At 33.5% G+C, this 22489-nt stretch overlaps 1 protein-coding gene across 1 annotated transcript; it reads left to right on the top strand.

Annotated features, from left to right (window-relative positions):
• Positions 1 to 15: 15 nt before the first annotated feature.
• On the top strand, positions 16 to 20827 carry LOC140434213 (uncharacterized). Its single transcript, XM_072522304.1, has 12 exons — positions 16 to 250; positions 304 to 359; positions 3977 to 4151; positions 4250 to 4409; positions 5604 to 5742; positions 5868 to 6030; positions 8632 to 8668; positions 11861 to 12237; positions 13928 to 14152; positions 14249 to 14381; positions 16439 to 16482; positions 20570 to 20827. The coding sequence occupies exons 1-12, from the start codon at positions 176 to 178 to the stop codon at positions 20645 to 20647; spliced, it is 1662 nt and encodes a 553-aa protein (XP_072378405.1). The 5' UTR covers positions 16 to 175; the 3' UTR covers positions 20648 to 20827.
• Positions 20828 to 22489: the final 1662 nt, after the last annotated feature.

The following is a 22489-nucleotide window of genomic DNA, read 5'->3' on the forward strand; positions in this document are numbered from 1 at the left end:
CAGAACATTGTTTTCTGTCAGTTGCCAAAAAAATAGGCGCCATTGTAAGATAAGCGTTAGTTGTTTAGACAGATATTTATGAAGAAATAAGTTTTTTCTTCTGCTTATGTTTTTGAATGCTGTAAGCATTCTAGGTTAATTGAGGTTACGTTTAAATAATATAAATATTGTAATTATGAAAAGGCCCAACTTTAAAGTCGGCGATAAAATCTTCGCCAAAGTTAAGGGATATCCAGTATGGCCAGCACGCGTAAGTAAATAAAAATAATTTTCGAATAAATTAATCATAATAGGTTATTTTAGATTGTCTCGGAAGCAGGAAAAAAGTTCAATGTTTTGTTTTATGGCACTGGTGAAACGTAAGTATTCCGCATCGTAAATTATACCAATGCGGCTTTCTATTGACAAATATCTCAAACTAATAAACAAAAAAAAAGTTGTGTTATGAATCTCCTTGGATACAATGTTAAGACCTTTATCACACCCACGACAAATTTGGTTACTGAAGCTGCTGGTGTATTAAAAATTACAGTAGCACAAGAAAGTGAAAGCAATATGTAAAATTGTAATAATTTATAGGTATGCTTCACCTGTCTACCTTGTTACCTAGACGTATTTTTTAAATTAACAATTTTTATACATTATCTTTACATTGATCTTTATTTATGCAATTTTATTTTCCATATCTTACCAAAAAACTTGGATGAAGTTTGGCTCAGAAATATTAAGATTCAATAATACACTTCAAAAGAATGTGATGAGTTTTTGCAGCTTGTGATATATTCCCTAAAGATATTCTAAAAAAACATATCTACACTTGAAGTTTGAGAAGAATAGAACATTGTGGATGTATAATTTTGTGATTATGTAGCAGCATATTAATTCTAATCGTGGGCTCTGTATATGTTAAAGTGTAAAGTATAACTTTGACTAAGCTTTGGCCCTATATAATAAGAAATTTGCCGACAAACTTATCTTAAGAATGAAAAGCTTGTGCGAAGGTTTCTTACAATCATTTTTACATTCCTCAATAATTTAGCGAAAATAGAAAATATTTCAAGGAAGATTTTACATGTAAAAAATGTGTAAACTTTTAGTCCAGTCAGGGAGCTGTACAAAAATAGCTGAAGTTGATTGTGGTGAATGATATCTAAAATTGTTGTTTATATATATATATTTTTTTAAATTGTTGATAACTATAATTTTGCTACAAAACAGATGAAAAATTAGTGGAACAATAATTTTAGAATAAAATATCAATGTTTTAAACTCCTACTATCTTACTACTATAACACTCGTATTCTAAGGTTATTCCGTATTTATATCTAGAATGTTATCCCAAGTATAAGGTAAATATAATACTAGAATAATTTGTTACAAATAAACTCGGTATATGTTAGTTATAAGTATTCCCACTTTATTGCGAAATAATAGTTTGGCAATGTCACAATCTTTTGCACAAATACATAGAACAACGAGATATTGAGTGAAATATGTCAATTTTGATTTTTCTTTGAAACTGACACCAAATATATCTTTTTTTTTTATTTGTTATCTTTATGTATGTTGAGTTTGAGTATTTTAAAATTTGCAAAAAATTGCCAGTGTATTTTGAAAATGGATTTATTCTTTCTTTGAAAGTTTTTCTTTTTCATGTATTTTTCATCATGTTAATTAAATTATCAACTTCCTCAACAGCCCCAACACTTCTTAAACACATTTTTTTATTATATAGCTACTCATAAAAACAATATAAAAAATAATATATTCTTGTCACTGATGACTTTGACATTCATAAAATAGGTTATACCACGGTTATACTAGACTTAAACAAGAGTGTGGGACGGTATAATCTTGGAATAAATTCTTATACCAAGTATAACCTATATCTAAGTTATTCCATGTTTATTGTTAGGGATTTTGCCTATACCTGATTTATTCTGAGTATGAGTTATAAGTATAATGAAGTTATCGCTGAATCAACTGTTTTGTTTTCGTTGCCTAACAATGATATAAACGAATGGTTAATTTGTGATGAGGACGCAATGGGCTATTGATAGCTGACTGATAATGAAATCGTTGAAATGACAACAGAGGCGGACGAAACTGATTCAGAAGCTGACACAGACTTTGACGGTGGCGATGTTGATGATGCTATTGCAACTCACAAAGATTTGCGTAAAGAAGCTAGAGAAGCTGCATCGCACACATAAGAATTCATTGAGTGGTATTCTCGTCAAGAAGCAAATAAGGTAGATTTGATGATTTTACATCGATTAAGACATTCAGCCATTGCAAAATGTGAAGTAACAATAAAACAAACAAAGATCTCGGAATATTTTAAATCAAATTGATTCGATCAACTAACATAAATCCCTCTTATATTGTCAAATAAAATTTGGGAGTTATACTATAAATTTTTATTATTTTTTTTTTAATGTTCTGTTAACTGTCTTTTCAATTTTCCTTCATACCCTTGGTCTGGTGCCCTGACGGATTATCGAGGTTTCACTGTATTTATAAAACTCATCTGGACAAATGGGGATGCACCAGCAGGTTGAACATCTCCATTATACAAAAAAGTCACTGCAAAATACTCTGCATGATAACAGATACACCATGATATATCTTCAATTAGATACTACACTTCAATTAAACACCATAATAAATTAGGAATCCACATAAATTTGCTAGTTCATCCACTACTACTGCCTCATACCAGAAGAGAAATTGACCAACAGCCCTACAAAATGGTTGAAGAGGACTTGTCAATGTAGAAGGTCTTATCACATCAATATCTGAATATAATTTGCTCAAGTGTAATCAATAATAATTTTTATTATTTAGTATATTCTAGTTATATTGCTTTTGTAATACGCCTTCCTGGTAAGTTCCTGGCCTAATTATTTGTGTTTTTAAAAGTGGATGTAGCATATTGGTAGAACTGGTTAATTATCTGGTTTTTGTTATTTTGTTGGCCCAATAGCAAAAAATATTTAATAAATTTTTAAATTAATTCTAATGATAATTAGGTGACCCCATAAATATTCTACTTTTTATGTTTATAAAGAAGTAACTATACCATTCATGTACAATGAAGTACTTTTATTTATTGTTGAATAATTTTTAAACTTTGTAAAGACTTATTTTATAATTCAAGAGAGTGAAACATTGAGGTGGCTTTAATGTGTTTTGAGTATAGTTAGTGTTGGTGATTAAATTATTGGAGCCATTTTTTAACTTTTTTGTTTAATTACATTTTAATTTATTTTACATATCTATTTTTGTTTTAATAGATTGTTTTGAAATAAGATATGACCCGAGATTTGTCAAAGGCTTTCTCAAAATATGTTACAGTTGGTATCTCGACACAATTCTGCGTGTTTATACAGTAAATAATGCATTTCTAGTGCCAAAGCTGTTTCTAAATCCCACTTGGTTTCCTGTCATTCTATTGTCTAGTTTTTTGCAGGCATGTTCATGTATCATGTTAACCATTGTTTATTTTAGATGTATCGCCCTTCAGCATGGGCGCTGCCTGGAATATTTTCAAAGGCGTGCAATTGCAACTACACATACTATAAAAATTTTCAGACAGGGAGGTGGCCATTCCCTTCAGTTGTATGATGTTCCTCGGGATCTTCTCTAACTCTCCATTTTTCTGATATTTCTCCATAATAAACGACAAGCTGAATCATTCAACAAAATCTGTTAAGGTTGTCTTCTTAGTGGTATTTAGTTTCCTGTTATTACTAAGAATTACAATTATTTTATTGTAGATGACACTAGTGTTTCAAAATAGCAGCTGTACTTAAATGAGTACAGTGGGCGCTAATGGGTTAATTATGATAGCTTGTAGATAAGAATTTCAATTTGTTATGTTTGTTTTTATTCGCGTGGTATTTAGATAGCTAATTTACTTGTCAATATAATTTTCATGGAAGAATTTAAAATTAAAATATAAACTTTCTTTTAGGGGTTGCATTAGTAGTGACCATCTGTTTTATTACTTGAAAAATAAGAAAAAGTTTCAGAAGCCATTGAAAAGTAAAGACTACATTGCTGCTTTTAAAGAAATAGAGGAAGCTATAGAAAATGATGGCGGAGATGGAGATGAATCACCAAATAAAAACGATTCCCTAGCAGCTGATGTAAGTACCCCAAGAGTTTTTATTGTCTTTACTCTATTGTAATCACCTTAATTGGTAGTGATTGCATCGGCTAAAAATTATTTTGAATAATTTTTCAGGTCTCATTAAACACTTCGACTGCCAACAATAGCATTGTAGAAAAAACTGAGAAGAAAACGACAGCCAAAAGAAAGCGGCCCTCTGTAGCAGATGAAGCTGCGGCAGCCGAAACGAGCACACCTAAAAAGAAATCTTCTCGTATATCAAGTAAAAGTGAAGGTATTTAATATAGTGTACTAAAATTTAGTTTACAAAGTGTAGGTACTATGCTCTCGGATCTTTAAAAGGACTAAAACGACGAAATTGTTTTAAAATGTCACCAAAATAGATTTCTTATCATTTTGTATTTTTATCATTCGCATTCAGTCAAATAGTCATAGAATAACTGACGTGTTCTAATAAAATATACTCAACAATATCAATATTTATGGAAAAAATCTCAAAGTATGATAATATTCTGTCTGTAAAATTCATAGATGACACCGTTGAGTATATTCTGGATCTTGTGATAAGAAAAGAGCAATAAACTCTTCCTACGTCAGGTGAGATAGTTTAGTATCCTTTCGTAAGTCCTATATATAATGTTGCAGTAACTTATTTTATTGTAAAAAATTTATATGAAAGCAATATTCATAAATTAGTTGAACATCCACTGGAAGTAAAAATATTAATTTTCATCTGATGAACACTCTTCTGATGGTGAACAACTATCGTGATTTGACACTTACTGCATTCTGCAGGGTGTTTAATGCAATTGTTCCATGTTGTTCTGTATGTTATATAGCACCGGTTGAAAGAAAATAAAAAGGTTATTATGTGATTGAAGTAAAGTTTACTCGTTTTTTTAGTTTCTCTATTTTTTATCTCTATGTCTTTTATTTGAGCCCTTATATCTTAATGGAGTATATTTCTTTTAAAAAATTTTATCTTTTAGTATTGTCTTTTTGCCAGGCAGTTATTGACAGCTCCAGTCGATGACAGAATGCAGTTCGAAGTTTGGTAAAATCTTTCGGATGTCAGACAAATTTTTACATGTCCATTTGTTCACTTGACAATTTTTGAAAACGTTATGGCCTTGATTCCATCAATGTTTATCTAAATAGTTAACTTTTTTCTTTCACTACGATATTCTCGGATTTTTGGTAGTGTCTCTGCCACTTGCTAATATTTAGTTATCTTAATCGCATACATATAAGTAGATATTTCTTCAGTATAAGTCGCTTTGTCTCAACCCTTTTTGGTACGCCATTGGAAAACCCAGAATAACTCTAGAAGGTCACCTTCAAGAATTATGAGAACTGAGTACCTATAATTTTAAAACTATATTTGCAATTTGATTACTTTTTATATATGTTGGAATAAAAACTAGTCTTATTAGGAAAATAGATTCTGGATTTTTGGTTTTCATTTCAGAACCACAGAAGGTAGAAGAAGAGCAAGACGTAGTCGAACCGGAAACACCCTCTAAAAAGCCGGAGGAACCTGAAAAAGTGATTCCTAAAAAAACTCCAAAAGCCAAAGCTAAGGAGGAAAAGAAAAAGGCAGATAAGAAGTGAGAGTCTCTAAAAGAAGAAACTGAGAGGTCTGCTTTTTAATATCAGTCTCAGAATACTGAGTCTTATTCTGCAGTCTTCTCAGTTATACCTTTCAGAGATTTTAATTTAATTATTATTTCAGAGAAGTCGTACAAGCAGTAGAAGAGACGAAAACAACTGACGCTGCGACCAAGGAGGAGATTCAAATTGCAACTGAAATGTCCGTAGATGATGAAAAATCTGAAGATAAAGACAAACATTTAGAAATAATTGCCGAGCAGGTTCTAAGACATAATATCCTTTATGTAAGTAAAATTATTGTTTAATGAAAATTTATCAACAAATATCAATTTTGCTTTTCTGATTTGCAAGTATATTTTTTAATCTCAATTGATTTGTGATACAGTCCATAGGACTTTGCAAATTGTTTATAAGTATTTGAGTAGTATTGATGCTTTTAAGCATAATAAACAAATTTATTCCTTTGTTTCGCAGACAAAAGTCAGAGAGCCTTTCATATGTTCTCTCCACCAAGAAGCTAATTTCCAAAGATTGTTTTACCCAGTATATAACATTTTTCAAAGTATCTTTCGTAACTCAATAACGCCCACGTGCTATTGAGAGATTAATAGATTTAAATTATTTTAAACCTTGCTAGCCTGAAGGAATGATTTTCTTTTATTTGTTATATTTATCGTATACATAACATAAATGACAGTAGTGTTTATTATTACTCAATGCAGATATGGATGTGAAGCTTATGAAATCATCAAGCATCTTACCAGTGGTTGCCAAGTTTTTGTCAGAACTGATTGTAAAGAATGGCATGACTCAGTAAAGAAAATACTTTATCAAGAAGTAATTAACAAACTGCACTTCTCAAAACCAACTATATCCCTCATTATCAAAATTTCCCATAGAATGTACTCAAGAATGACAACTATAAGCTGGGGTCATACTGTCCCTACAGACCAACTATTGGTACATCATAGATCGGATTTCACACTACTTAATAAACTAAATAGACAAACAACACTTAATGTGGCGAGACCTAATAACAATAATATGATTGTTAAATTCAGTGAGATCTTCAAGTTCAAAGATCTTCAGATAACCATTAGGAGACAATGGAGAGCGGAAAGTCCCCATACGATACCTATTATCTCCTATATTACTAGTGTCATCCTAAAGAATCTTCTAAAGAACATAAACATCTGAGTCTTGGTGAAAAGATAAAGCAAAAAATGGTACTTCAAGCGACTGTCAATGTGTTTTGGGAAGGACCAGATGGGAGAAGCGCTGTAGGACAGTCTAGAAAAAGATGATAAGATGCAGTCAAGGAGGATCTTGAGAAAATGGGGGTGAGACAGTGGGAAATAGTGACACAGGACCGACAAGAGTGGCAAATACTCACGAAGAGTTGTAACTCCATTGATGATGATGACTCTGTCAGTTATTGTAAATAAACAAAATTTGGAATCATACCAGGACCTATAGAAAATGAATATGAAAGTTTATATAATATATCCTTAATAATGATCCAAAAGTGTTGCTTTGATAAACATTTTAATGTCATAGTACCAAAGGGGGAAGACCAGAAAATGAATCTGCCAATAATGGCAAATTCAAGTTGGTATACAGATGGGTCCAAAACCGATGAAGATACCAAGGCTGGTATATATAGCAGGACAGGAGTCTGGTTAAGCTTGGTAACATATGCCACCGCATTTCAGGCAGTTGTTGCTATTATACAAAGGTGTGTTATGGGACTAATATATCGGCAAATGGAAAATGACTCAATCATGATCTACTCCGATAGTCTAACAGCTCTAAAAGCCCTCGGTTCTATGCAGTTTGATTCAAAACTTGTGTTAGAATGTTTGGATACCCTATCCCAGGTTGGAGGTGGGAATAGATTGACACTACCCTGGGCTCCAGGGCACAAAGGCTACATAGACAATGACAAGGCTGAAACTGACCCACTGAAGAGCCATAAATTGGCCCGGAGGCCCGCTTTGGGGTTGCGAACACAACAGGGGCCCCTGCTAAATGGGTCCAAGAAAAATCTTTACAATAGTGGAGAAATGCATCAGGACAAAGACAGGCTAAAGAGTTCGTTAAGGGACATTCAGCAAAATTCACTGCTGACTTACTGACCTACAATTAAAAACTGCTAGGGTGATAGTGGGACTGCTGACTGAATACTGTTCATCACTGTCCATAAGGCTCAATAAGCATTTGAAGAAGGGGAAACCGCTCAGTGTGAAGGCTTCACAAGGTTGCGATATCTAGAACTCTGAGAGGAAAAACCAAAAGCATGTCTTTATGAAAGGATTCCTCTCAAGGCTGTGGAAGCTCATTAAGAGAATAGGTCTGGATTATGAGCTTTAAGTAACAAAGGGAATCACAATAGATTTGTAAAGGTTGCGGTATGTCAGGCCGAGAGCCGCTCTAGTTGTAATATAGATATAGAGTAAAGTCTGTAGGATCGTAAACCTTAGCAAATTTATCAGCAAAAAGTTCTATATCATGAGCATTATCTCAGACTGATCGTTCACATACTGCAGAATGATTAAAGGGTCAATAGCTGATATTAAAATCTAACAACACAAGCCCTAAGAACAGCTGAATTAAAGTCGTGGTGTAGAGAGGCTGTTACATAGTCTCACGACCTTATACTCCATTCTACAATATATCTGATTAATTCTATTTCTCCTCCCTATTATCATTGTTATTTATATAATATCATTATTTCTACTATTCATATTTTGAGGACGATTTCCGGAGTGGTAATAATTAAAATTGTGGGATATTCCCATTAAATATATTAGTAATTGTTTCTACTATTTTCCGTGATATATGGAATATTAGCTATTAATATGAAATTTTGTATTGATCTGTTTTAGGCAACACATGTAAAGAAGACGGAGTCTTATTATAAAGGTAAGATTTATATATTAATTAAAAAAGAAATTTTTAAAGTTTTGATTGTTATAAATTGGTCCGCATCTTTGTGATTTCTTCATTACTGTTCAGTTTTAATCAAACAATAACATCATTTTGTGTGATTTGTAATAAAAGTGATTTAGTCGGTCTAGTTAGTTTGGGAATATTTTGAAAGTTATTTTCGGAAACACAACAAAAATTCCTACCACGAGTCTCATGATGAACAGTACTATATTCACTTCTTTAAATTCCCCTACAGTGTGTATGTACTTCACACCTACATATTGTTACATTTATTCATATTGCTTGGTTCAATTTTTATACACTATTCATTTACTCTTATTTACTTTACAATTCGTTCTTAAAATTTGTACTCTAATTGTATAGACTTTAATAACCAAAATACACTAACTCATAATAAACCAAAAAACAGAATTCTATACTGATAAAAAATATTCTAGAAAAAACTCCAAAATTTCTATGCCGGCTTGACATATTTCACAATGGCTCATATAGAAGTTTCAGAATCTCTCTCTCTCTGAGCTACTGCCTTGGCTCACTCTTGGTTCTAGAATTTACAGACCCGTCTTAAGATACACTACTGTAGAATCTCACTAATCCGACACTTCAATAAACCGATACGTCCAATAATCCTCCACCTTCCATTCGCTCCCCTTTCTTTTCCATACACTCCATATGCGCTCCGTCGCGTCAACGATCTGAAGCTCAAAATTTATCAAGTCAACGTGTCTACATATTTACCTGCTGTTTTGACTGAGAATATTGTATTTATAAATGTCGAGTAAACAGGGACACAAGACTCTAGCTTTGAAGGATAAAATGGACATTTTAAAGAAGTTAAATAGTGGAGAAATCATGTGCAAATTGCCAAAAGAATGTGGAGTTGGGCGTGCTACTATACACGATCTTTAGAGAAAAAAACAAAAGATAGTAGAACACGTGAAGAAGATGTAATCTGAACCAGGAAAGCATAAAGCATTAAGGATTGGTGACTGTCCAAAGATGGAACACGCTCACTATATATGATCATGCAAAAGGGTTCTAAACACATTCCTGTATCTGGAGAAGCAAAATTTTATAAAAAAAAAAACCACAAAGACGATTTTCGTGCCAACGTGCTAGATAAATTTAAAAAGAGGTTAATTCAAACATCGAATCAGCAGTGCAGCCGTTTATCCAGCATTTTAAATACAAAATGGAAGATCTGGATCTTCTTACTGTTGTTGAACAAAACATTCCTATCCTCTAAAGAAGCAACCGCACCAGGTTGTAGAGTGAGTAAAGATATAATCACCTTTATGTCGTGTTCAAATGCTTCTGGAACAAAAATTGGATTTGTTAGTGATTTTTTAAATCTGAAAATCCCAGAGCTTTCAAAAATATTTGTCTGCTATAAGAATAAATTTAAAAGTCGGGTTACTAGAGAGTTATTTAGTGAATGCTCCCACAAAGACTTTGTGTCCCAGAACTAAAGAAGTTTATGAAAAGATCCATCATGCCCATAAGAACTTTAGTTGTAGAAGTGATTGGAATATCCTAACTATCTTCCTACGATCAAGCTGAAAACCTTTATAGCAGCCGATGAATCAGAATGTTATCCAAAAAGTAAAGTTCTTGTGTAAAAATAAATTGCTCATCCATATTATTTCTCAGGATAGTGACATAACGCTGAGCCTCAAAAAATTTAATTCGATGGATGTTGTATTCTCTTTTGTTCACGCATAAAGCTCTGTTTCACCTGACTTAATCCAATCATCATGGAAAAAGCTATGTTCTACAATGAGTGCTGTAGCACAAGAAACAGAAGAATGTGATCCTGATAATAATCTACCTATTGCCGATTGGTTTCGAAACTTATCGGAAAGAGTATTTGAGACAAGTGAAGAAGAGTTAAATTCTTGGTTTGGGAGAAAGCCTAGTAGAAATATTGGATCAACCAGCTACTACAACTGTAAAGGTAAATCTAGATACAGCATTTAATTGTTTCAATACCTGCGTAATATGAGCTGAAGAAAATAGCGTATCTACTAAAGATATTAAAATTCTTTAAAACATTCAAGAAAAGGTTTTTAAACAAGAACTACAAGTGGCACAAAAATAAACCTCTGTTAAGGATTGTTTTAAACTATGTAATTTAGTGAAATGTGATATATGTTACAGTTATAAAAAAACTCGTAGAACATGAACACAATACATAAGTTATACCTATTCCTTTTATTAAATGCTGTAGTTTGTTTGCTTTTCTATACAATCTAGTAATCCGAACATTCTTACAGGATCGCCATGTTTTAAAATGTGATGACCTTAGGTCCTAAGTTATTAGTTGAATAGTTATATTCAAAAACCTTTCTACCAGATAATGGAGTAAGGTTTTTGAATTTATAATAAAATTCATTTTGCACTGCATTAGTATAATAACTTGTTTATAGTATCGAATGATAAACAACCATATTTATAAACAGTAACAACAGTGCTGACCCGACTTGCTGGCAAATACAAAAATTATTCGAACGATATGTGCATGCACCGGCGTGAATCGTAACGAAAACAATAATAAACCCTATTCATTCTACAAATTCCCAATCGTCAATAGAACCACGTGTAAGCCAAACAGGGTCGTACTGATGTACGACCTATGTATCATATGATTTTTAAAAATATTTACTTTTGAAACTGTTAGTGTAAGAATTTCTTGAAAATTAATCATTATATCACAATTAAACTAAACTTTAAAAAATAACACGACCAGTAAATAACTTAACAATAACTATAACATAAATATAACACAATATATTAATATATTTGAATTTAAAATGATGGCAAGTTGGGATCTGTAACATGAGAATCTGTCTAATAAATTATATTTAATAGCCTCTTGACGAATGAGACGGCGAATATCAACACGTGCTCATGTTTACTGATGGGAATTTCGTAAAAGAATAAACTTTAGTACCTCCTATTTTGGTACTCCATATTTATATATACATTTAGATAATAATAGAGTAATTAATAATTAATGTCAATACTCATAGGTGCTCATTGCAAAAATTTTCTGTAGTAATATGAAGTTTGCCCTAGATAATGAATTAAAATTTAATTTTTGTCGCTTAGCCTTAGTATTATCGATTACCAGTTTTCTGTTAGTGTACCTTCTGTTATTTGTTATAGAAAGGCCAGTAGAACCGCGGGACGACTCGCCTAATCAAATATTACCGGTAACATTACCATCCGGTACTATAGGAGGCATCAAACTTCATTTAAAATGGCCGGTAGTAGTTAAAAATGAATATGAACGAGCCATTTACGATGAAACAGTAGCAAATAGAGTTTTAGAAACTAAGCAAAAAATCGAATCCGGAGATAGTAGTATTGCCGACAATGCTGAGATGATTATTCCTAACGTCGAAAAGACAGAAGAAGAAATTAAACAGATATTATATGCAAAGAAGCTCGAAGCGAAGAAAGCGAAAATAGCCATGCTCAATTTGGAGGCTGAGTTACTTAATCTTGATGTTAAGATTAAAAATTGTCTAGGTTTGGATAAGGTAAGTATTATAGTCTAGAACAAACTTGTTTTAATTGTTGTTTTGCAAAATCTTCTTGATTTTTCATTACCTACCTATCATAGTGTAATAACATTGTTTATTATATGCTTGACACAAAATTAGGACAATCCTAGTTTTGTCGTTTGACCTTTGATACATGATTGCAAGGTTTTCTGTAGAAGATGATTTCAATCGAAGTGTTTTAATGTAAGGAGAAAACTGATGCTACTTTTTTACGCGGTTGGACAGGTGGATCTTTCAGAGGTAGAGAAAGAGAGATAGCAGTGTGTGATGTACTCTACTCTCTTCTAAAGCTACAGCCATATCGTTGCGTTTTTTAGAGCCCTCTCCAATTTCTTTTTCTAAACCAACACTTCTACTGTGACCTTTCTACCTCACAAGTCCATTTAACACTCATATTTCTCTCATCCATTGTTTTAACTTTTATAGTGGGCATCTTAATTTTAGTTGTTGCATATTGCTCGTTAATTCTTTGTCATTTGACCGTTGATACATGATTGAAAGATTTTCTGTAGAAGGTGATTTCAATCGAATAGTTTTAATGTAAAAGAAAACTGATGGTATCCGAAAAAGCAGCTCAATACTTTTTTACGCAGTGGAGCAGGGAATCTTCTAAAGTTAGAGAAAGAGAGATAGCAGTGTGTGATTGTACTCTACTCTCTTCTAAAGCTACAGCCATATCCTTGCGTTTTTTCGAGCCCTCTCCAATCTAAACCAACACTTCTACTGTGATCTCTCTACCTCCAAGTCCATTTAACACTCATATTTTTCTCATCCAGTCCTCACATACAAAGAGGGTATACTCCGCAGAGATTTTATACACTCCTTGGCAACGGACATACATGTCAGTCCCCTTATTGTTAAGCCGTTGGAGTGAAAAGCCCCGTGAACACCTGACTCAGATAAAAGTTTATTTGCCCATATTTACGGCCTACCCATGTCTTGAAGTTAGAGACAAGATGTCGGTTCCAGTCAGCCTTCTCCCCCTCTCACTTTTTCCCCAAGTTATATGATTCCCAAAACTTGACACAGTACAGTAACTGCAAATCGGATAAGTACTTCCTTTGTGTCCCTCTAATGTTTGAGGCATGCTTCTCGATCTCAAAAACCTCCATCAATGCCTGCACTGCATACAAGAGTATGGAATGCACCACTGAGAGATCCGCCAACAGACTACTCAGGACGCAGCCATCAGAAATTCTGCTGTACATTCAACTTAAGCTCTCATTTATCACAACCTGCACCTGCTTGTGTCATTTAAAGTAAATGGCCCTACATATATCAACACCCTGTTAAGTGGGAAATTTGCTTAATTAAGGATCCTGTCGATATGTCTTAAAAATGTTATACTGCTTTTGGCCATAATCACTTTTTTCACACATCCGCCATTTAACAGGGTGTCTATATTCAAACCTTATTCTTTTTTCAAATGTTTTGCTTTTCTCAAGGAAGTAATAATATCACATTTTTTTTATTAAAATTTTACCCTTTAAATTAATCTGAAATGTTTGCTTTATAAGCTCTTTCTCCTTTATCCTGATCTGTGATCAGCTGTGGTTTTTGGTTACATACTTGGCCCATCTGGAATTTTTCCTACTTCTAGAAATTCTATCATTTAGATTTTCAGTTTAGTTATTTTGCCATCAAATTGAATTTTGTTACTTTTTAGGCTGATCCCAAGGAAGCAATTGGGTATTTAGAAGATATGTACAAACTTAATTTTGATGACATCGTATTAAAAAAGCATCTCCATATCGTCGAAATGGTAAGGAGGTTACGTAAATATGTCGGAAATACGAAAGAATGGAAGATGAACGATGAAACCTTGACTGAATTTACTAAACAGGCCGAGACTGTGAGGGAAATGGCAGAGAAAGTTTATGGAAAATTTAAGGTACATTTTTTACATATATAATTAATAACAATCAAATGTATTTTTTACCGTTGAAAAGATCCTAATACAATCTTTATATTTCTAATATTTTTTCAGCAAACTGTTAAATTAAACGATAATAGCACGAGCTTTTTTGAAGGATTCGCCGAATTAGTAACTCGATTCAGAGCAGACTGTAAAGAATTAGAACTTAGTGAAGCTGATATTTTCGGACTAAGTTCTGAACCAAGTAAGTAAAATTATTATGCCATATATGATGATACCTTGTACAAATGTCAAGAAATGTGGCTCGGTCATTTGAATATCGGTTACAAATTTGTATAGACGTTGAAAGTGTATATTATTATGGTTTATATTTTTGTTAGGAACTTATTGAATAAAAATAATTTTGTTATATTATCACTCTACTCAATACTTATTTCTACTTACAAAAATTGAATGTATTCCCGAAATTTGAAGAAAACTAAAAATATCTCAGAAAATATATCTTGGAAAGTAATGAGTTTAGGTATAGGGAATGCTATATAAAAATGAACGATTATCATAAATACAATATTTTTAAAAAATAAAATACAGGGTGATCCATTTAAAAAAAATTGAGAAAATCGTAATTTTGTTTTGTAGTTCACGCTGTATACAAATTTTAGTCAATGTCAATTAAAGTTTTGTGATACTGGATGGCAGGGGCTTGACAAATATATCTGTGTCGTTAAAAGATGTCCTCTTTGGAATAAAAATCGACCTGTTTTAGCATTTTCACAAAATCCAATTAACATTGTTAAGTTTTCCTTAAGAGACATCAGATGTTCACAACTTTTTGTTTTCTTTCTCCAATAGTTTACTAGAATTATCGACGTTAGGCTATGGGGCCTGGACACAGAAAACAGATCCCGATATGGAAGTCTGAGGCAATTAAAGACTCGCAAAAAATAACATGACACCACATAAAAAGTGGGGGTATATCCCTTAGCCGTAGAAGGAACAGTCAAGGCCAGCAAAATTAAAGGAACTATAGCCCACTCTTCAACACAAATAGTTGCATATGCAGATGATTTGGTTCTTATGGGAAGAGACAACGAAAGATTAAAAGAAGCAGTAACAATCCTGGCAAAAGAAGCACGGAAAAGAGATCTAGAAATTAACGAAGGAAAAACAAAATATCTACTCTGCTTTAGAAGAGAAGATAACAGGACGAGAGAAATCAAAATAGAAAACTACATTTTTGAAAGAGTCCAACAATTTAAATATTTGGGAGTAATAATGAATGCCCAAAACAAGAGAAGTGAAGAAGTAACGAAACGAATACTAGCAGGCAACAAAACATACTGGAGATATCATAAGCTCATGAAGAACAAGAACTTATCCAGAAATACAAAACTGAAAATATACAGAGTTGCAATCAGACCAGTAGTTACGTACGCAGCTGAGACAATGTGCCTCACGGAAAAAGATGAAGAAAAATTGAGAATTTTCGAAAGGAAAATCCTCAGACAGATTATGGGCCCGATAAGAATGGACAACGGAGAAATGAGAAGAATGAACCACGAACTAAGACACAATGAAGGGATAAGATATAGTTAGATTTATTAAAGCACAGAGGCTGAGATGGCTGGGTCACATAGAGAGAAGGAAAAACGACCTACTGATTAAGAAGATCACCAGATGGAAACCAGCAACTGAAAGACCAAGGGGAAGACCCAGAGAGAGATGGGAGGATCAGGTCATGAGAGATATCAAAATTCTGGAGGGAACTATGCACATATCGAAATGAGTGGAAGAAAATTGTAACGAAAGCCAAGTCATACAACAAACTTTGACGACAACATAGTGGAATGCGGAGTGATTCACCGCAATAAGCGAATCAGGGAGCTCTAAGTAAGAGCGGCAAACATTCCACCCGGAATTGAAAACCCTGATGATGATGATGATATCACTTATTGCTACAGGATATAAAATATTTTCCCTAATTATATTGGAAAGATTTGCTGACTGGGTGGAATATCAAATAGGACATTGTCAATATGGGTTTAGCATAAATCAATCAATAAAATATCAAATCTTCAGGATTAGGTAGTTGTATATTGGTAATAAAACCAAACCTTGCAAAAGTTATTTATAAATTTTGAAGCAATTATAAGAATGAGGAATCTCATGACAAAACTGAGCACTTCATCACAAGTAAAAAATTGCAATATTGCGGTGTATAAATAATTAAGTGTTAAAAATATGTTAAAATAATTTAAATATTGTTAAATAAATATTGTTCTTATGTCTTTTCTTTTTTAGAATCTCGTGCTGCGTTTATTAACAGACTGGAGGAAAACGAGAAGGTAAGGAAGCCAATTAATATTTAAATGAAAAGATCACTTTCGCATATAGATTATTGTAAATGGAACAAAAATAAAAATATGAAAACGCTCTTTAGAAATTCTAGCTGAGTAATATTTGTATTAGGGGGTAGCGGGTAGGAACTCCTTTGGAGTCCCTTGGATTCTATTGGATAGTCCTATCAGGGAAAGTGAATCAATCTCTGCCCTCCGCAGATTCCAGGAGCTTCTTGACCCGGGAAGCTAGCACCTGCAAGGGTCACGGATGAAGTCCAGAACGGCATCCAAGGCGACGAAGAATACTTTCGATACGGCGAAGATGGCGGAGCTGGCAACCCTTGATTTTAGGGATAGTATAAGATCACAAACTGTAGCGTCTGATCCAGAGTGGACGGCTACGAACAGCGTCTGATCCAGAATGGACGGCTGAATACACACTCACCAACACGTCTGGCCAGCGCGGTGTTTTAAGGCTAATAACCTCCCCAAAATGATGGCGAATTCTAAAACGATAGGAATAAGTCCCCAGGTGGGTAGATCATACAGTATTGGCAAGTCCCACTCCTTTATAAAAAAGGACAGCTTCATGGAATCTGGGGGAAGCAAGAAATCGCTAAAAACAACAAACTTGAATATAGCAACACTCAATGTAAGGTCCTTAAACAGAGATGAAAAAATCTATGAGCTAGAAGAAGAAATAAAGGACCTAAAGTGGGACATAATTGGTCTCGCAGGGGTAAAAAGGAAAGGTGAGGAGCGCATAACATTGCAATCAGGTAACATCTTGTATTACAAAGAGCACAAAGAACAAAGTTTAAACGGCGTAGGATTTCTGGTTTCTATGAAACATGCTAATAAAATAGAACAATATGTGGGAATCTCAGAAAGAATTGCTATGATTGTGATGAATATAAACGAGAAAATCACCCTAAAAATCATTCATTCAAGTGTACGCCCCAACTTCAACACACCCCGATGAAGAGATAGATGAGTTCTACGAGAAAATAATAGAAACCAACACGAACTATCACAGCACTTACACACTTATAATAGGAGATTTCAACGCTAAGATTGGACAACGACTAGAAGAAAGCGAAAACTATATTGGTCAATTCGGCTATGGTGTTAGAAATGAGAGAGGAGAAACCCTGGTTAACTTCCTACATAGCAACAAATATTTCGTAATGAACACATTTTATAAGAAAAAACCGCAAAGAAAGTGGACGTGGTTATCACCAGACGGAAAAACAAGGAACGAAATCGATTACATCATGTGTAACAAGAAAGGTATCGTAGAAGATGTAACAGTAATAAATAATGTCTCTCTGGGTAGTGATCACAGAATGGTTAGAGCTAAACTAAGAATTAAGTATAGCAAACGTAGAATTAACTTTAATAACACGATACAAATAGACACAGAAAAGCTAAAAGTCGATAAAGAAAAATATGCTAGCAAATTAAAAACCGCCCAAGCACTGAATCTAGAACAACTCAGCGTTAATAAAATTAACTCAGTTATAACAAAAGAACTATTGAATGCTAGCTCAGAAGTAGCAACCCGCCATAACAACAAAAAATCCAAAATAAGTGCAGAATCGAAGAATATGCTGAAACAACGAAAAGAGCTCCTGTCACTAAACAAAAGAAATACCACAGAATACAAAGAACTTAATCGAGCCATACGAAAACAGATAAAAGACGATATTAAAAAACATCAACAAGAACATGTAGAAAGAATGATAGAGAAAAATCAAAGTCTGAAATATACCAAACCGAAATTAGGAAAGAAAAATATTATAATTATGAAAAATCAACAAGGCCAACTAGAAACAAGCAAAGCTCAGATATCAAACATAGTTGAAAACTTCTATACTGAGTTATACCGCTCAAGAAACGATCCCCCCGACTCTTCAAAGCAAAATCTGAAAAGACAAATAACAAACGTAAATTCTGAAGTAATGCCCGAAATAAGCGAAGTAGAAATAGAAAATGCAATTAAAGAATTGAAAAGAAATAAAGCACCGGGTAGTGATGGAATTCTGGCAGAAATGTTGAAAGAAGGAGGAGAAGAAGTCATCAGGTACCTAAAAATACTTTTTAATAAATGCCTATTTGAAGGAAACATACCAAGGGAATGGAATACTGCTAACACAATATTAATACACAAAAAAGGGGACAATACAGATCTGAAAAATTATCGTCCAATATCACTACTATCACAACTTTATAAAACATTCACAAAAATAATTACAAATAGATTGACAACAAAGTTCGATGTATATCAACCAGTAGAGCAAACCGGATTTAGAAAAGGGTTCAGTACATGTGACCATCTTCACACACTAAAGGTCCTAATAGAAAAAGTTAACGAATACAATTTACCAATCTGTTTAGCATTTATAGACTACGAGAAAGCTTTTGACAGCATAGAATTATGGGCTATTGAGGAAGCACTGGTCAACAGCAGAATAGATTCTAGATATAGGATATTAATACATAATATATACCAACACGCTGAAATGGTAGTCACTATGGATAACGGAATGAAAACGAGGCCAATAAAAATCAACCGAGGAGTAAGACAGGGAGACACCATATCCCCAAAACTATTTACTGCCGCACTTGAAGACATCTTTAAATCACTAAATTGGGAAACGAAGGGACTGTCGATAAACGGAAAGTATTTAAACCATCTAAGATATGCAGATGACGTAGTACTAATAGCCGACAGCTGGAAAGAACTGAAGACGATGATCGATGAGCTTCATACGGAATCCATAAAAAAAGGACTGAAAATGAATCTGAGTAAAACTAAGCTAATGTCGAATAAAGATGATCAACCGACGATAACCATCCAAGAAACAAAAGTGGAACATGTAGAAGAATACATATATCTGGGTCAGAATATCAAGGTAAACAAAGAAAACCAAACTACCGAAATAAGCAGACGAGTAAGAATGGGATGGGTCGCATTTGGAAAACTCTCATACATACTGAAAGACAAAAAGATACCCCAAAACCTTCGAACCAAAGTGTTCGATTCTTGTATCCTTCCCGTTCTCACTTACGGAGCTCAAACCTGGACATTCACAAAAAAGAACATGGACAAGATTCGAAAAACTCAGCGAGCCATGGAACGACAGATGCTTGGTATCTCACTAACAGATCGGCAAACGAATGAAGCAATCCGGAACAAAACAAAAATAAAGGACGCCGCGAAACAAGCAGCTAAATTAAAATGGAAATGGGCTGGACACAACGAACGTCTCGAAGATGGTAGATGGAACAAAGAAGTCGGAAACTGGCGACCGTACGATGCGAAGAGACCAAGAGGAAGACCTCAAATGCGCTGGAGCGACGATATCAAAAGAGTCGCAGGACTAATGTGGAAACGCCTAGCACACAACAGGGATGAATGGCGAGAAATGGGAGAGGCCTTTATTCGACAATTCGGATAGAAAAAGGGCTAAAAAAAAAAAAATATTTTTATATATTTTTGAAACAAAGAATTATGTATCTCCTTTTTGTATAAAAAATGTCCAAAGATATTCCATAAAAAATATTGTACTTCAAAAAATTATATCCATAAATTTATAGTTGTTTAACAATTTTGAAAACTGGATATACATTTATGAACGTGATTTTTCAATTTGTGGAAACTACAGATTGTCCAATAACAGCTATAGTAAATAAATATTTAAACTGTAGTAATCAGAAGTAAAAGTGTTTTCATTGCATTTAAGCAAATATATGAATTATGAAAAACTAAATAGAAATCTATCTCAGGGCTCCATCATCTTTATCATTTTGTTTATTCAGTGTTAAATATGGTCTTCAGAATAAGACTTTGTTTCTACTATTGTTGAGGAGATTTAAAGATTCAAGATAAAAGAGCTTTTAGCCTCGTAAAGGGTATTTATTCATGCAAAATTAATAAAACTAATAAACATAATAAGATGTTTAGATGCAGGTTACACATTTTATCAAACTAAATTGAAAAAAAAATGTACATACAAAAATTAATAAAACAAAATTCAAATAAAGAAATAACTTTTGAGCTGGGTAAAAATCATTTGTTTTTAATTTTTAGGATAGTACTGATGGCGTGAACGATGCTGAAAAAGAAAAGGTAGTAAATGGAAATGCAGAGGAAGAACAAAAAAGTTAAAAGTTTCCCAATGAAGATGTTGTATATATAATTTTGAGGTGCGATTTTGTTCGTTTTAAGGCTTTTTTATCAAATTGATATCAGAATTATGTACATACGGTTTTCCTTTTCTTACTACATCATTTATTTATAGAATTTGACGTATTTGAGATATATTTTTAATAAATAGTAATACGTATATAGATTTGTTTTATTTTTTACCTACATAATAGTCAAATAACCGTAATAAAATGAAAAGGTTATCCATAAAAATAGCAACAAATATCTGTAAAACAATATCGAAAGCTCTACTTGTAATTGGTCAATGTATCATGAAACAAGTTAGGTACAAGTTCGAAAAATGAAGTTGTTTGAAGTGAAGGAATTATTTTTAAATGCAACCACAGAGATTTGTAATGAAAAACGTGACAGTGAATACTGTAATATAATTTACTAGCAAAAAACTACATTTGAGAGCAGATTTAAATTCAAAAAAGCAAATTAGGAAAAATTCGCCTCGGACCTTGAAAACCAGATTGGTAAAATTCATCAAATACCTCAAAACTGATTAACCAATTCGTCAATATCGCGAAGGAGCATTTAGTGACGATACCAAGCTGGAGAAATTATACTTGCTGCCATCTCAGAAAAAACGAAGTTCAAAATGGTGCAATCTCATCGAAAACTTGATCCAGAATGGTATACCTACTTGGAAACTATTGAAGAATCTTAGCCAAGACCTCACTGAAAAAAAAAAACTAAGTTTTCCAAAGAGTTCAGCAAATAGAGGACTAAAAAATGGCAGAACACCTCGAAGAAAAAACAGGAAAACTCAAATGGGAGAGGATGGAACCAGTAACTAAGCAAATCTTTTAATGATGCTGAGCTTGGCTCCACATCATGAAAAGTAACAGTCCCTGATATTGGTGATCTGCGTAAAGAGCAAATCGAGGAGTTTGGAATGAAAACAGTTAAAAGTAACTTCTGCAGGTGATGAACAGTCGTGTCCAATTTATAAAAACAGTACTGTGCAAATGAAAGGAATGCATTCAAAACGTTTCTATAGAAAAATCATGAAACCAGTCGATTTGTAAATAGGGTTTCTCTCAGATTACTCTTATTTTGGCGACACCTATGTAAGCGTTATGACGTCATTGATTTTTTTAAATGAAATGTGGATGATGCAATAACAAGACAAAGGTTTTGGCTTGCTTAAATCTGGCAAAGATTCCAACGATAATTTATTTGCTCTCGTCAGCTTGAACGCATTATCCTTAGTCGAATTCCATCGGGAGTAGGTACTAATGAAAAAAATGATTTTAGACGGGGGATCTAACTGACTGCGTCACAAATATTGAATCTCACTCACCTTATCGAAGTTATGTGTGAAAGACACAAAATAACTATTTGGGGCAATAATTATAGATCTTACCGCTTCTTAAGCACAGTTAAACGACGTAAACTGGAATATGTAGGCCATGTAATGTGTGAAGAACATCGATGCACCTGCTCCAAAACAATGTGCAGGGGAAGGCATAGGATATCATGGCTGCGCAATCGCCGCGAGTGGTACAACTTAATGACTACAGAATTGTTTATGAGTAGCAGTCAATAAAGTTAGAATAGCCATGAGGGTAGCCAACATCCTTAAGGGCTAGGCACTGTAAGAAGAATCGCCCCTTACGACACTGTAAACCATAGGAAACTCTTTAAAAAACTGTATAACATCACAAGAGAGTAAACTGACTTGTCACATGTGAATCTGCTGAAAATCAATCAAACTACCTCAAACCAAATTTCGGAAAAACTCAAGGGTATTTTAAAAGACAAACTACCAACAAGAACTAATAGTCTCCGAAAACT

This window comes from Diabrotica undecimpunctata, chromosome 2 (assembly GCF_040954645.1).
Source record: "Diabrotica undecimpunctata isolate CICGRU chromosome 2, icDiaUnde3, whole genome shotgun sequence".
Taxonomy (NCBI): domain Eukaryota; kingdom Metazoa; phylum Arthropoda; class Insecta; order Coleoptera; family Chrysomelidae; genus Diabrotica; species Diabrotica undecimpunctata.